At 42.0% G+C, this 13,892-nt stretch overlaps 1 protein-coding gene across 8 annotated transcripts in view; it reads right to left on the bottom strand.

The window, feature by feature from the left end:
- Positions 1-13,892, bottom strand: part of ARHGEF28 (Rho guanine nucleotide exchange factor 28) — a 238,305-nt gene that overhangs the window by 95,979 nt on the left and 128,434 nt on the right. Inside the window, exon 1 of one of the 8 annotated variants that reach the window (XM_036410858.2) lies at positions 12,052-12,395. The exons of the other annotated variants lie outside the window; for them this stretch is intronic. Within the exon in view, the coding sequence (XP_036266751.1) occupies positions 12,052-12,136 (85 nt within the window). The 5' untranslated portion in view covers positions 12,137-12,395. Of the gene's footprint in view, positions 1-12,051; positions 12,396-13,892 lie in introns of those variants that run through there. 8 annotated transcript variants of the gene reach the window in all.

The following is a 13,892-nucleotide window of genomic DNA, read 5'->3' as shown; positions in this document are numbered from 1 at the left end:
GGTGACAACTGAACGTAGGCCTGTTTCACCCACAGCAGGAAGGGTGACCGGTGCTCGTAAGCGTGGAGAGAGAGGCAGCTCCAGATGCCTCCCTTTTCTCTGACATTTACAACTACCCCAAATCTGGCAGGAAACAGTGAAGGGCACAGACCAGCCTAGGTCCTCTGCCACCTGTTTTATAAGGAAATCCAACTCTCCTCAAGAAGCAAAGAGCCTTGTAGCGAAAGGAAAATATGGCCTACTTGCGTGGTTATGTAAGAGACCCACACCCAGACATCAACAAACCCGGCCAAGGCAGCTTCTGCAAACCTGCTGCTGACCTGGTTTGGCCCACTCTGGGTGCCAAGCTCTGGCCTGCGAAACTCAAGAGAGGGCCTCTCAGTCCAGATATCTCTTAACAATGGCTGGACAGTTGGTTTCATTCATTCATTCATTCAGTTTTGCTTTAAACCTAAAAGTTTATGAACACAGCAGGATTTAGTCTTACCCACCACAAAATAGGTAAGACTTTTTATTTTCTTTTTTGCCTAAGTCTATTATTATTTTATTTATTTCTTAATTCTTTCAGTTGCAATTTACATTCAATATTATTGTGTATTAGTTTCAGGTGATTGGAGAGTGGGACAAAAAGTTCCAATCCTAAACCTAAAGTTGGTTTTCCTGGCAACTAACCCGCATCCTTAGGTCCAAAGCCACCTCATTAACATAACAAAATACATTTTTATCACACTCATCACTTAAGACATTTCAAGGGTTTTAGGAGCTCTGTGCCAGAAATGGGAACAAAGACAAAATATGTATTTCTCTTTATAAATTACAATATCACACTAAACACACCCTCATCCAACCTCTCTGAAGCTGCCGATTACTCTAACCACTCTGGCCTTGCTGTTCTATGTCTCAGGCCAATTGTCTTTGCTGTTCTCACTACCAAGATTGCTCTTCTCCTTTATATCCAAATGTCTTCCTTCTTCACCTACTTTAGCTCTCTACTCAAGTGTCATCTTATCAAAGAGTCTCTGCCTGACCATTATATATGTAATATAATATATATATACTATATATGTAATAGCACCCCCTAGCCCTGCTTTATTTTCCCTTATTACATATATCATCACCTTGTACATTGTATCTACCGTATATTATTTGTTCCCTTCCATCAGAATGTAAGCTCCATGAGAACAGTGGCTTAGAACGCTTCGTTCACTGTATTCCTAATGCCTAGAGCCATGTCACGTAGTAGATACCAACATATATTTTCTGAAGGAGTGAATTCTTTCTCATTGAGAAAAGAATCTCCTTGTGCCAGGTACAATGACCTCTGGTCTGGTAAAATTTCCTCACATTCTGGGGGTGGTCTTGTGGACTTCCCAGTGATTCTTGTTTTACCCCAAGATGTGATAGGAGTGTCAATTTCTTATTTCTTTCATCCATTCATTCTCTTTATCAACATGTACTGAGTATCTACTGACTGCCAGGTCCCTCAGCCTCCATCTATGACTCTTTAAAATCTCCTCAAAGCACAGTCATTATGAACTATTCCCCAGGACTTCCCCTCAGAAGTCCCTAAACAGCCATCAGGCTGTCTTCTTCATCAGAGTTCTTCCTGCCTGCCTGTCACCTCTATGTTTTATCCTGCATCTTCTACTTTGCCCCTCCTGGTAGGACAAGTAACTTCTAAGTTGGAGTCCAAGCTTGGAACACATTCTGCCGTTGTGCAGAACACCACGGATGCTAGTGCTTCCTATGGGGCCCCTCGCAATGCCTTCTGGTAGCAGCCCAAGAATGAACTCTTTAATCTCTTTAAAATGTCAGTTAGACTACTCTTTTACTAAAGGAATAATAGGATGATCAGGTAGGTTTGTAAAGATACTGGGAAGATGACCTTGAAGGAAGCGGGGGTGGGGGGGGGGGGTGGAGGGGGGGTGTGAATTAAAATGAGAGGATAAAAACAAAATATTAAGTACTCCAAGAGTAAGCATCTATTGAACACCTGCTCCATGCTACTGGTAATGGTAATACTACTCTTGGTACACCTGGTAATGGTAATACTACTCTTGCAGCTCAGATGAATCCAGCACTCACTATGAACCAGATTCTGCCTGATTTACATACACGAACTCATTTGATCTCTGAAACAACCCTGTGTAGCTATACTATTTACTATTTCCATTTTGTGGAACTGTGGTGCTATTTCAGTAACTTCACAAGGTCACACTCTGCTAGGTAGTTCAAAGTATTTTATTTAATAATTGGAGTTACTTAAGTATCCTATTTTAAGCCAAAGAAAATGGTATGTGAGCAATGTCTGGTATTTTCCCATTGGGAAGTTTCATTAATGTGTTACAGTTTGACTTGTGCCTAAGTGTGTTTGTTCACTTCTTGGGCCTGTTAACCACAACCGGAGACTTCCTGCCTGAATATGACTGTGTGAATCTTGCTGAGAAAAATTCATAGAATGGTAAATGTGTGATTTCATTTTATTTAACCACACAATACACAAAAAAAATCAAGAGAAAGGCCTGGAAAGTTAAAACAAGATGTTAACTGCTATCTCTAGATGATGGATTGCAGGTGGTTTTTACTTTTAACTCTTCACTCTCTGTGATTTCTGGATTTCCAACAATAAACATTTTTACATGTGAAATAAGAGGGGGAAAAGCAAGTCATGTGTTTAAAATGTGTCTCCTATGTAAAAGAACAGCTGCAGCATTTTCATGCAAAATAGGTTATCGGTAAATCCACCATATCAGATAAGATATATGTAAATGTATTCGCTGGAAATGTTTTATCTGAGAGTATATAGTATTATTTTTACCCATTTGCCAACCCTACTCCTCATAACCACATCGTGTATTATCACGTTCATTTTGTAGACAGGAAAGCTGAGGTACAAGCAGAGTGACTAGCCTGCCCACGCCATTAAGTGATAGAACCAGAATGCCAACAGCACTGACAGACACCCCTCTCGCAACAGCATACCCTCTCCAATCCCCCCGAGTCAAAGGAAACTGCCACATTCTGCAGTTCACAGATTGTCCTCTTTACCAATGATCTGAATGTGCCCCAGAAGAAAGAAAAAACCCACCCTCACAGGTGAGAGGAAACATTTTCAGGAATAAACTGCCATTTATCCCTTGCCTATTCTTCTGGAAGGTTCTCTTGGGATTTTCCTGATATTGGTCATGGCCTGGAAAATCTCTAGGCCTCCCTCTTCTGAGTTAGAGTTGAGGTTACAGAGCGGATCCTTCCAAATTCCAAAACAATCCTCAGCCCAGGAATTTCCTGTGGGTCACATAGAAGCTGATGTTCCTCTGAAGATTTCAGTCCTCACTGCCATGAATCTGGGAGAGCCCAGGGAACCTTTGTCTACCACACTAGGTAAGTCTCTAACATCAGTCCAATGTGCAATGCAGCCTCAGACCTTGCCTCACCCTCCTGGGGTTCTGTAAAAGGAAGAGTGAGCTCTGGGATGAAGTTGAGCTGGCCTCCTGGTAACAGCAGTCACAGTGGAGGACAGAGTGAAGGGACCCGCAGCTGCTGGGATGACAGCTTCCTCCCGCCCTCCCGCTTGGAACAGCAGTTCAGACCCATTCTACATAGCAAGCTACCACATGGTACTCTAAAATCAGATCCGAAAGGAAGTCCTATCCTGCTGTTTCCAAAGGTCTAGTCATCAAAATTATTTAAAAAGAAAACAGGCCTCTCCCCTTATAATGCATGGAGAAGAAAAAGAGGTGGGCAGTGGGAAGAAAGGGAGGGAGGAAGAAAATACATTCCTCAAAGAACAATGGTTTTCTCCCAAATCCTTCCAAATTCTCCTTCCTAATTATAGTAGCACAAAGTAGTCTTCAAGAGGACATATGTTTATGTTTGGGGGAGAAGAATCTTAAATAAGTAAATAACAGCCTTTGCCTGCCCTTGCTTCCCCTCAAACTATCAAGATGTTCAGTCATGTGTGGTGTGTAGACTTTGGTGTGATTACACTTAATCAGCAGTTCCTTTCCTTCTGGATGCAGTTCTCTAAGGCCAAAAGCAAATTAATCTACAGAAAGGTAAAATGAGGAAATTGAGGGTAAGAAAACTAACCCATTAAACAAACACCATGACAGAAGTGAAGGACCCCAAATAAAGTGGCAGGACTTTAACAAGACCACTTCAGGTGACACCAGACAAAAAAAAAAAAAAATGAACTACATGTCATCATTACAAGAAATCCTACAAATTCTGCATACTCTTATGAAAAGACTTAGGCACATAAACATGATTTTATCCACTTGAAAAGTCAAAAGCCCTCCAATTCTCCAGTACCTTTCTCTAGAAATGTGTATGTTTTTAATTCCCCTTAATATTCTAAACAGAACTGAATTCTACTACAGATAAGAAATCATGCTAGCAAAATAAAGAACTCTCCATTGAAATGTAAGTTCTCTCACTTGTATATTAGTTGCAGATATACTGTACAACATAATGATTTAATATTTATATATATTGCAAAATGATCACGATAAGTCTAGCTAACATCACTATACATAATTACATTTTTTTCCCATGTGAAGAATTTTTAAGATCTATTCTCTTAGCAACTTTCAAATAACTGTCACTTATTTTTTGTGTCCTTCCTCAACAAGAACATTTTGAATGAATGAATGAATGAATGAATGACTAATTTCACTATTTCATTCGAATAATGAAAGCCAAGGAATGCGGGCATTCCTCCGAATTGTTCTGGGTTTCTCCTAGTTGGAAACTACTTGATCCCTAAGTCTTGTTCCACTCTCCTGAGCAACTCTGGGCACCTCAAAGTAGGCTAGTATGAATGAGAGCTGAATAAGAGACTCATTACCATTCATAACCAGACTTTTCCACTGGTGGGATAATGAGATCGAAGGAATAAGACAGACGGTTCCCTTGCCTGTGGGGAACAGTAAGAGATGGCCAGGGGCTACTCTGAGGGTGGGTGGGCTTTCCTTGCTTCCATTTGGGGCTCCTCCAAAGGAGAACGCCTTGCAGCTGCCCCACACTAGCATGAGGTCAACCACCACGAAGCACACTTGGTAGCAGAGCAAGGTCAGGCAGCAAGGCCAGCCAGGGCCAGCTTTCCTAGGCTGCTCCTAGCTGCTTATGTGGTGAGAATGAGTCCCTAAGATCCCTCAGGCCTCTGAGAGGAGCAAGAAGTGGCTGAGTCAGGTACTCAGCCTGCACAAGACACACCATGGTGCCTAGGAAGGATCCTTGAGAAGACGTTTAGAGGGAAGCACCTGAGCCAATGGCCAGAGGCAGTGATTCTAAGATTTCTGTAGTGAAGAAAAATCACCGGGTTCTGACCAATACCAAGGAGAGGATACAGCTGCAGGACCTTGGTCACAGGTGCCAAAAGACCCAGTAATTTATTGGCTGAGGGAACAGCTCAGGCCAGCAGATCTGCAGCAGAGACCAGGAGGACCCAGAGAGCATCCAAAGACATGTTGTCTCCTTCTCCCACCAACTGCCCCTCGCCCTCCACTTCCAGGAAGTCACATTCAATACCAGAGTAGCAAGGAATGGAGGAAGAAAAAAAAAATACAGAAAATAATGACTATTTTCATTATTGCATAGGACCAAATTTTCTTAGACTAAAATATACCCTTTTCCCTTCCTGCTGCCTAAAAGGTAGGATTTCATAAGAAAAATGAGATCCATTATAGACAAAATAAAGAAACAAAGACAAAATAAGCAATATCTGAGTGTAGTGTGAGTACTCTGTGTCATAATACACTTTCGATATTTACTGCCTGCTTCTTATGATCCAGGCACTGGAGGTGTAAAAATGGGCCAGCCAGTCTCCATCTTCAAGGAGTTCATGTCTTAGAGTGAGAGACACTAAATAATAGCTACAATACAGTAATGAGGGGGCTATTACAAAATTAAGTACAAGCCAGCATGGCACAAAGGATACAAAAATGAACTCTGAGGAAATTCAGGGAAGACTTCCAGACCATGGACTCTCAAACCATGTGAATAACTCCTTATACATATGTCTTAAAGGACAAATTGGAGATTTCTAGCTGGAAGAAATAGTCATCTGAACATGCTAAAACAAAAATGAAATGGGAAGAGAAAGGTTCACTGGAGGCATGAGCGCAGTCCACAAAACGAAGGAACTTAACATCCAAACCTTGAGAAGGAGGCACCTGGGCAGCAAGAAAGCCCCCGAGACTAGAACAAGGGCCTGGCATCTAGCAGCACTGACTGTATTTCATGAAGTTATCTCTTTCCACGATGCAGTATTTCCTCCTACTATACATTGGTTTCTCCCAGCTAATGGCTTCAACTCCAACCTCCCCCTGCCACCCGAGAAGGAAGGTATCTCTCTCCAAACTCCAGTTGGAAGAATCCCAAGAAAGGGCTCTGACTGCCAAGTTTGAGTCATGTGCTCACTCTGGACCAAGAGCTGTGGCCAGGCAGCACAGGTGCTGTGACTGGCTCACCAGGGTGGGATGCTGAGCCCACTGCCTCCAGGAAAGCAAAGTCACATGAGAAAGTGACAGCAGCATGTGGACCCATGGCCAGCGCAGTGAAGGACTGCTCACTAAAGAACGAGAGTGCTGTGCAGTGAAGAGAAGGAGGATGCTAGCCAGACAAAACTAACCGTCTAGACTAGACCAATGCAACATTTGGCACCATTTGATGTTTCTGTACCACCAGGGATCCACAGTACACAAGCCCAGGCTATATTCTATGGCTTTGATATACTCTATGCATCATCCCCCTTTCTGCTTGTAGGGACTACCTCCCTGGTCACCACAAGCTATTGAAATGACATTCCTTTCATGATGCCCTCAGGTTGAACTGGTCTCTTCACCCTGAACTTCAACAGTAATCTGTCCTGACCTATGGGACTTCCTGCCTAGCTCTATCTGAACACACAGCCATTGATCCTTCCCCAAAACCGGCGTGGTAGGGGGGAATCTCCCAAACATGAGGTACTAAATAGGAATAGTGCCTCCCTTTCTTCCACTTACAGGGATTCATGTAGAAATATACCTTGCCTAAGAATTTGAACTAGCCCGAAATAAAGGGGGGAAAAACAGTTTCAAATATTTGGCAAAGTGTTTGTTTAACTAAAGTGAGCCATGAAGAATACATAGCTATGTGGTTTGGCAAAGGGCTCATAATGGGCCTCCTTCCTTCTGCCGACAAAGGTAGGCCGCCAGGCAGAGAGTGAAATTGAAACCTCTGTATGTGAGGTTGGACACTATCTTCATTGTGCACGATGCAATCTTAGCAGGTTAGGTCACCTTTGTGAAATGTTTCTCTTCCTTAATAAGGATTTGTGTAGTGACTTATTCCTCCTATGGCACTCAGGTATCCTTTGGGGGATTTCTGAATTGAATACACATAAATACGTGGAAGCACATGAGTGTATTCAATGAAACTTCATGAAAGGAAAGAAGAGAGGGCAGGAAAGAGAAGAAAACAAATAAATTCATGAGATAAAAGTAACTCACCTTTAAAAATCATCATTAAACCTTTTGAAATGCCATCATACCTTTAATACCCACTATGTCGGGGATTATTTTTCAGACTACGTACCTGCCCTTCAAACACTCAATGAGCTCATGAAATAGGCCAAAACAGTGACCCCATGATTATCATCTTCTCTCCCATCAATTCACATCAATCCTCTAACTCTCTCTCTTTGTCTGAGACAAAGCTGTGAACTTTTCAGGACAAACTGGAAGCACTCCCACCCCATCCTTTCCTCAACTTGTCTTCAGCCAGCCATCCAGTGCTGTCCATCTTTTCCCACCCCAACCAATGACTGTGTCAGTGCTTGATACGTATGTGCTTCGGTGTATAGAGATGTAGAAACAGCACTCCCATTTTTCACCTCCAGAGTTTCCACTTCCAACTCTAATCCCAGACAACGATTCACAAGAGAAGGAAAACTAAGATGGTGAGACTAAGATGGTGAGACACAGTGGCACCTGTGGAATATAAGGTGGTAGCTACCTATTGAAGTCTACCCCTCCCCTCTTTACCTCTACTAAGAAGTGGTGAAACGTAAAGGAAGAATAAAACTTCTGAATTCAAAGTCCTGGTTGTAGGCCTGGCTCTACCATTTATTAGCTCTGATCTTGAGCAACTCATTTCTCGACTCTGAGCCTTAGAGCCCCCCAATAATAAATGAAAATGACCACCCACATCTAACATACAAGGCTCTTACAAGATAACATGTGAATAACTACTTATACATATGTCACTCATTCATTCGTTTTCTTCCATATTCTACCTGGTATGGCCTTAGGTATAACTTTAAAACTCCCTAAGCCTGTTTCCTCACCTGTAAAGCAGAGATATATCGATCTTATAGAGTTATTTTGGGAATCATATATCACATATGTAAAGTAACTACCACAGCTTAATAAACAGTGCTTACTTATGATGAACAAAGTACCACATAAATATTAGTTATTTTGCTATGACTACAAAAAAATTTGGCACTGTCTAAGCTCTTCAAGGTGGTAAAGCTTTCTATAGGCAATCCTTCCTTTGGCAACCATAGACTGGTGCTGCACCAACAAAACTTTTTTTAAAAAGCACTCTATCACACTGTGTGTCATTAAGAGGCATATGATATGAGCTGGAGTAGGAGACAATGAGAGAAGCTATACAAGGAGATGAGAGGCACAAAGTTCAACATTCCCCAGGTTCTGATGATTTACGTATATGAAAGAACGCATTTTAAAAACTGAATGATAATTATGGGAAACTTAGGTGAGGTCTAATCCTGATATTTTTAAATATTCGCGTAACACATTACATTTCTTGGTTGAATCTCTGACTGAGAACAAAATCTCCAACAAAACAAAAATCCAGGCATTCCTGGAATCCTTGAAGCAGAACAGTGGTGGCTTCTGGCCCACTCCAGTCATTAACTACCAGATTCCCAGCACAGCCTGTCCCAGGGCTGCCCGTGAAATGACGAAGGGCAACTGGTGAGGACCCCAGGACTGTAGTGGAGACAGCTGGCTTAACTGCTTCCACCTTCTGTTTACATCACTGGTCATGACCAAAAGCACTGCTTCTGAGGTATATCCTCCTCCCCCCTTTTTTTTTCCTCCTGAAGGCATAAGAATAAGTAAGTACTAGATGCTTTTCAGTTGATATATAAGTATTGATGGGTTTCTGCTAATCTAATTTTCCTTTTATTACCAAATCCTCTACATTTTCATTTTTCTAAATAAGCCAGTTTTGTGTACGTATATGTGTCTATCAAAGAACAGTGTTAGTAAGAACAGAAAGGTTATTAAAAGAAAGATAATATAACAAGAAGGATCAAGAAGAGAAAGCATAGTATAAAATGAAAGAGAATATTTGTTACTGAGCAGGAGAGAAATTTGTTAATAAGGTAGATATTTCAAGCCCACAAAACCTCCTTCGTGATTTCCCAGGTGACTAGAACCTACATTCTGAGAATGATGGTGATGATCAGAAGGGGGGGAAAAGAAAGAGACAGAACTAAACTCTCATTAGTTTTAAAAGCTAAAATAAGTGGATCATCCTCTAAGAGACAAGATATGATAGCTCTTTACAAACCAATCATTGCACTGAAGGGAAAAATCAGCTTTCGTGGTGTTTTTCTGCCATATGTAGGTGGCATGTCTGGATCATGGGAGATGAGGGACCCATTCCCACAGCTAAGACCCCTGTAAATAAGGACGGTATCTGTCCAGTTCCCATGTTGCCCCCCCTCTATGCCGGTAGCCAGCACTCTGGAGAAGCCTGTGGAACATGTGAACATTTCCCTGTCACTTCACTTATTTGGGCCCTATCACCTTTGTCTGTAAATTGTGGTGGCTGGACCAGGTCATCTCTGTGACCTATGGTTCTGGGACCCTGTCCAGCTAACATTATGGGATGACCAAACCCATCTTCACAACTAGGTCATGACCACTGAATGAAGAAAGGAAGCATAGGACACTGTCTGGCGATCCCCAACTCTCTGCTACCAACCTATTTGCACTTGTCTTTTGTTTATTAGCAGCAAACAGTTCATCATTCTCATATTCTGGGTACCTGCTTTCACTTGAATCGAGTTTAATTTACACATAGCTATGTTATGACTTTCTGTTGTAGCTCAAGTGGCTGGGCTCCAACTTTGGATTTCAAAGGAGAGCGTGATTAATGCATTCCCTCCAACTCCATTGGACTCTCCAGGTTCTCCACTGGCATCCTAATTATTAACCTCATGTCTCTCTTGGTTTTTAGGCTACCCAGGCCCCCAAAACCATAAGCATCCAGTTGGCCAGCAGGAAATAAAAATACAAAAATATATTAAGCAGATTATTTCCCCAAACTTAACTGGGCTGGAATTAGCAAAAAGAGATAGCAGTCTTACAGAACTGGTACCTGCCCTCAAGATGTTCTCAATGAACCCAAACTAATCATATTCACTCTAAAGTATTAGCGACTTCATATAGCTTCCTCCTCAGAAGTAATTGAAATGTTTTTTAAGGTTTCCTAATTTAGAAATAATTCCAAGCTTGCAGAAAGACTGAAAGAATTCAAAGAGATCACCAATATATCATCTTTGCCCAGAGTTACCTATTGTTAACAATTCACCCAATTTTCTACTTGTATTCAAACTTGCTTTTACATGCACACACTCATGCTCTCTCATCGGTATCCCCCCCCCCCAAAAAAAACAACCATTTAACAGCAAGTTGCATACATCATAGTCCTTTATCCCTACAAAGAAGATATTACATTTTAAAACAGAATAAAAGGAAAATAGAACACAATAGAGGTTCTTTAAGTTCCTCATAACAGGGTTTCAAGGATGGCAGCCGGGCAGCACGGGAGGTTTGTTCAGGCTGAGGCTTTCTACCCTCCTCCCCCAGATGTTCAAGCCATCTTATTCCTGTGGCTGGCCTTGATCCCAGCCAAAGAGCAAACAAACACACACACCCGTCTGTTTCAGCAGAAGGAAACAAGATCCTTGAAGAGAACCAGGTGTGTTAATAACTGCCAGCCTCCATTTTTCTCGGGGCAAAGTATGGGGCAGTGCAGGAGGGCATTCTGCTCTGGAGAATAAAGAAGTCTCACTTTCAGAGGCACCTCTTCTGCTTGTAAGCTCATGAAAATGTTCCTTTCTCCTTAAATTAACAACAACCAAACAAGCCCCTGCACCAGACAGGAGACGGAAAGGGCCAACTGACTCCCTTTCTTGTTCTGGTAAATCTCAGAAAGCCTCAATCTCCACCTGCTGAGCCCAGCGAGGACCATCAGCAGATTTTCTGGGCACCTTCGCTACCAAACACTAACTTGCCCCTTGGCTTCTAAGGCCTACACCACAAGAGTGGGTGCAGGTGAGGGAAAATAGGTGGTATAAACCCACTCCATTATTAATCACGCTGCAGATAAATGGCTCTCATTCCTTTGGCAGTAAATGATTTTGCATACTTGCTAATTGTTGTTAAACTTTTTACTATATGACTGTATCCCCTGGAGATATGCAGGCTTTCTTGTTGAAATTACCTTCACAAAGTCCCTTCCTTAGAGGATCTATAAAATCAATGAAATAGTATAAAAAAGAAAGAACAATTTTTAAAGTTCAAGATATTAAGAAAAAAAAACAGTGAATACACACTTGAAAACCAAAACACATACGAAGCACAAACTGGGTGTTGAGTGCCTGTGTCGCTCTCTTCATACCCGACAACAGCCAGGCACGTTTAAATCAACAGGACTCTATTGTCAAGGTAACTCTGATTAAGTGAACCCAAAGCATTCACCTTGAACTAAACTCGCTTCACTTTTCTTTTTAAAAGGAGAGTTACACATGCACAAAGGTAGAAAGGTAGACGCATAGTGAAAGGAGCACAGGAAGGAGTAGGGTTCTCTTGGGAGCCTATATGTAAAGTATTTACCTAGTGAGTTTTATAACGACATGTATAAGCACGTACTTCATCAGAAAACAGCTTGGCAAAGGAACAAAGAAGAAGAAAAAGAATACGAAGATGCCTGGCTTGGCTCTGGGGGAAAATAAAGAAGCCCGTGATCTACCTTGTCTGGACGCCCTCCGTCGGATCTTCATTTTGGGAAAGGCAGGCCACGAGTAGTTAAAAGGTGAGTCTGAGTCAGAATCCATCGTTTTATGTCGGTGAGACCGACAGATCCAACAGATTGAGTAGAGACTCAGGAAGAACCCGGGCCGTCCCAGCTAGGAGGCGAGTCTCCCATGTGATGTAAAAGGAAGGAACGGGGCTGAGCGAAAAGCTGGCGAACACGGGGAGGGAGAGGCAATAAATGTTTTGCTTCCTTCGGGCGTTCAGGCATGTAGACCGAGAAGGAGGCTGTAAATATTAAAGCCAAACTAGGGAAGAAAGAAAGGGGGAGAGAGGGAGATGGAGCTGAGTCGCACTGGCACATCACAGTCCAGTTATTCAAAAGGTCATTGGGAGCCAATGAATCATTAACTCCCCGCTTCTGGTGGCTGGAAATGGAAATGAAGAAGAAAGGTAACTGGGGTTGAAAGAGCTGCTTGTGATTCAAGCAAAGCTTCCAAACGCAGGCGATTGTTTAGATCTGGAGCTAGGGTATCGTTTCTCAGAAAAGCCACCCTGTGCCGTGTTAGATAAAGGCTGAGATTTATGTGTGTGGACAGCCAGAAAGCGCCTTGCACACGCAAACGAAGGCCACCACACTCGGGGCAAGGATTTTTCCAGAGCAATCTATCCTTTCATACTGCTGGCTGGTTTGGCAGCTTTTCAGGTCTAAGAGCCAAAACAGCTTTGATAATTCATTTAACATCCAGTCTCCCCACCTTTTTAATCCTGAAGTGGTTGAGAGCTTTACCATTTTATACAGAATGAAACTCCCCTCATTACATTCAGGCAAAGTCACCTACTACTATGGAGAACAATGGAGCTGTTTTCTCAAATTGTCACCAAGTTTGGCTGTGGATGCTAAGGATTCGGGCGCCATCATGGCTCTGATCTAACACTGCAGTGGGCCTCAATAGAGCTAGTGACTAATTTACCACAAACCAGCAGTTCTTAGGCGGTCTCCCTGAACAACTCTCCCCTAATTAGCATTCAGTGGAAGCTCATTACCGCCTCCCCATAAAGCGTAGCACTGCTCAAATCTACTTCCACTCCCTAGAAGCACATGGATGCACGTGCCCCAAAAAGCTCAGGCATAGCAACCAAGACCTGTGGTGGGAAAATGTCCCCCAGGTTTCATAGGGGAGTCTCTCTTACGCATTTCTTTAAGGAGCAGTGAGAGCAAGAAGTATTATGTTTTGTTTTGCGAGGTCATTGGACACCCAAACAATATGAGGACCTGTTCCATCCTGCAGGTTTGGAACATGACAATATGTGTCTTAATTAACATCCATCTCTTCACGTCAATTATCTCCCAAATGGTTGGCACTATCAGGCAGTGCTGTGTAAGGAAATAGATGCATAACCTGCTCTGTGACAGCTAATCCTATCTGTTGGGAGGTGTTGGGTGAGGGGATATGAAAATTATTCTGACAATAAAAATTCAAAAAACACTGAACCAATACATGTGAGAAGCCGAACAAGAAATTTTCTAATCTCATTTGCTTTATTACTTATCAATATCTTTTATTTTATTTTTTATATTTGTTCTATAGGTTTCTTTTTATTTTTATTTTTAACAATCTATTTTAAAGAATGAAATGATTTCCATGGAGAGAAGTGGAGAAAGGAGAAAAGCCATTTAATTTCAAATTCAAATCAGAATTACATAAATCACTACCATGTTCTGTTATAACATATAACTTGGACAAAATACAACTAGAAGATAATTGTAAGCATTATAACTAAGTGAAAATAAACACTAGTACATTTCTATTTTGTGTCTTTTTATTTGAATAACTG

The sequence above is a fragment of the Pipistrellus kuhlii genome, unplaced genomic scaffold (genome assembly GCF_014108245.1).
Source record: "Pipistrellus kuhlii isolate mPipKuh1 unplaced genomic scaffold, mPipKuh1.p scaffold_m20_p_4, whole genome shotgun sequence".
Lineage (NCBI taxonomy): Eukaryota > Metazoa > Chordata > Mammalia > Chiroptera > Vespertilionidae > Pipistrellus > Pipistrellus kuhlii.
Note: the sequence above shows the minus strand (reverse complement) of the source record. Positions and strands in the feature narration are given on the sequence as shown.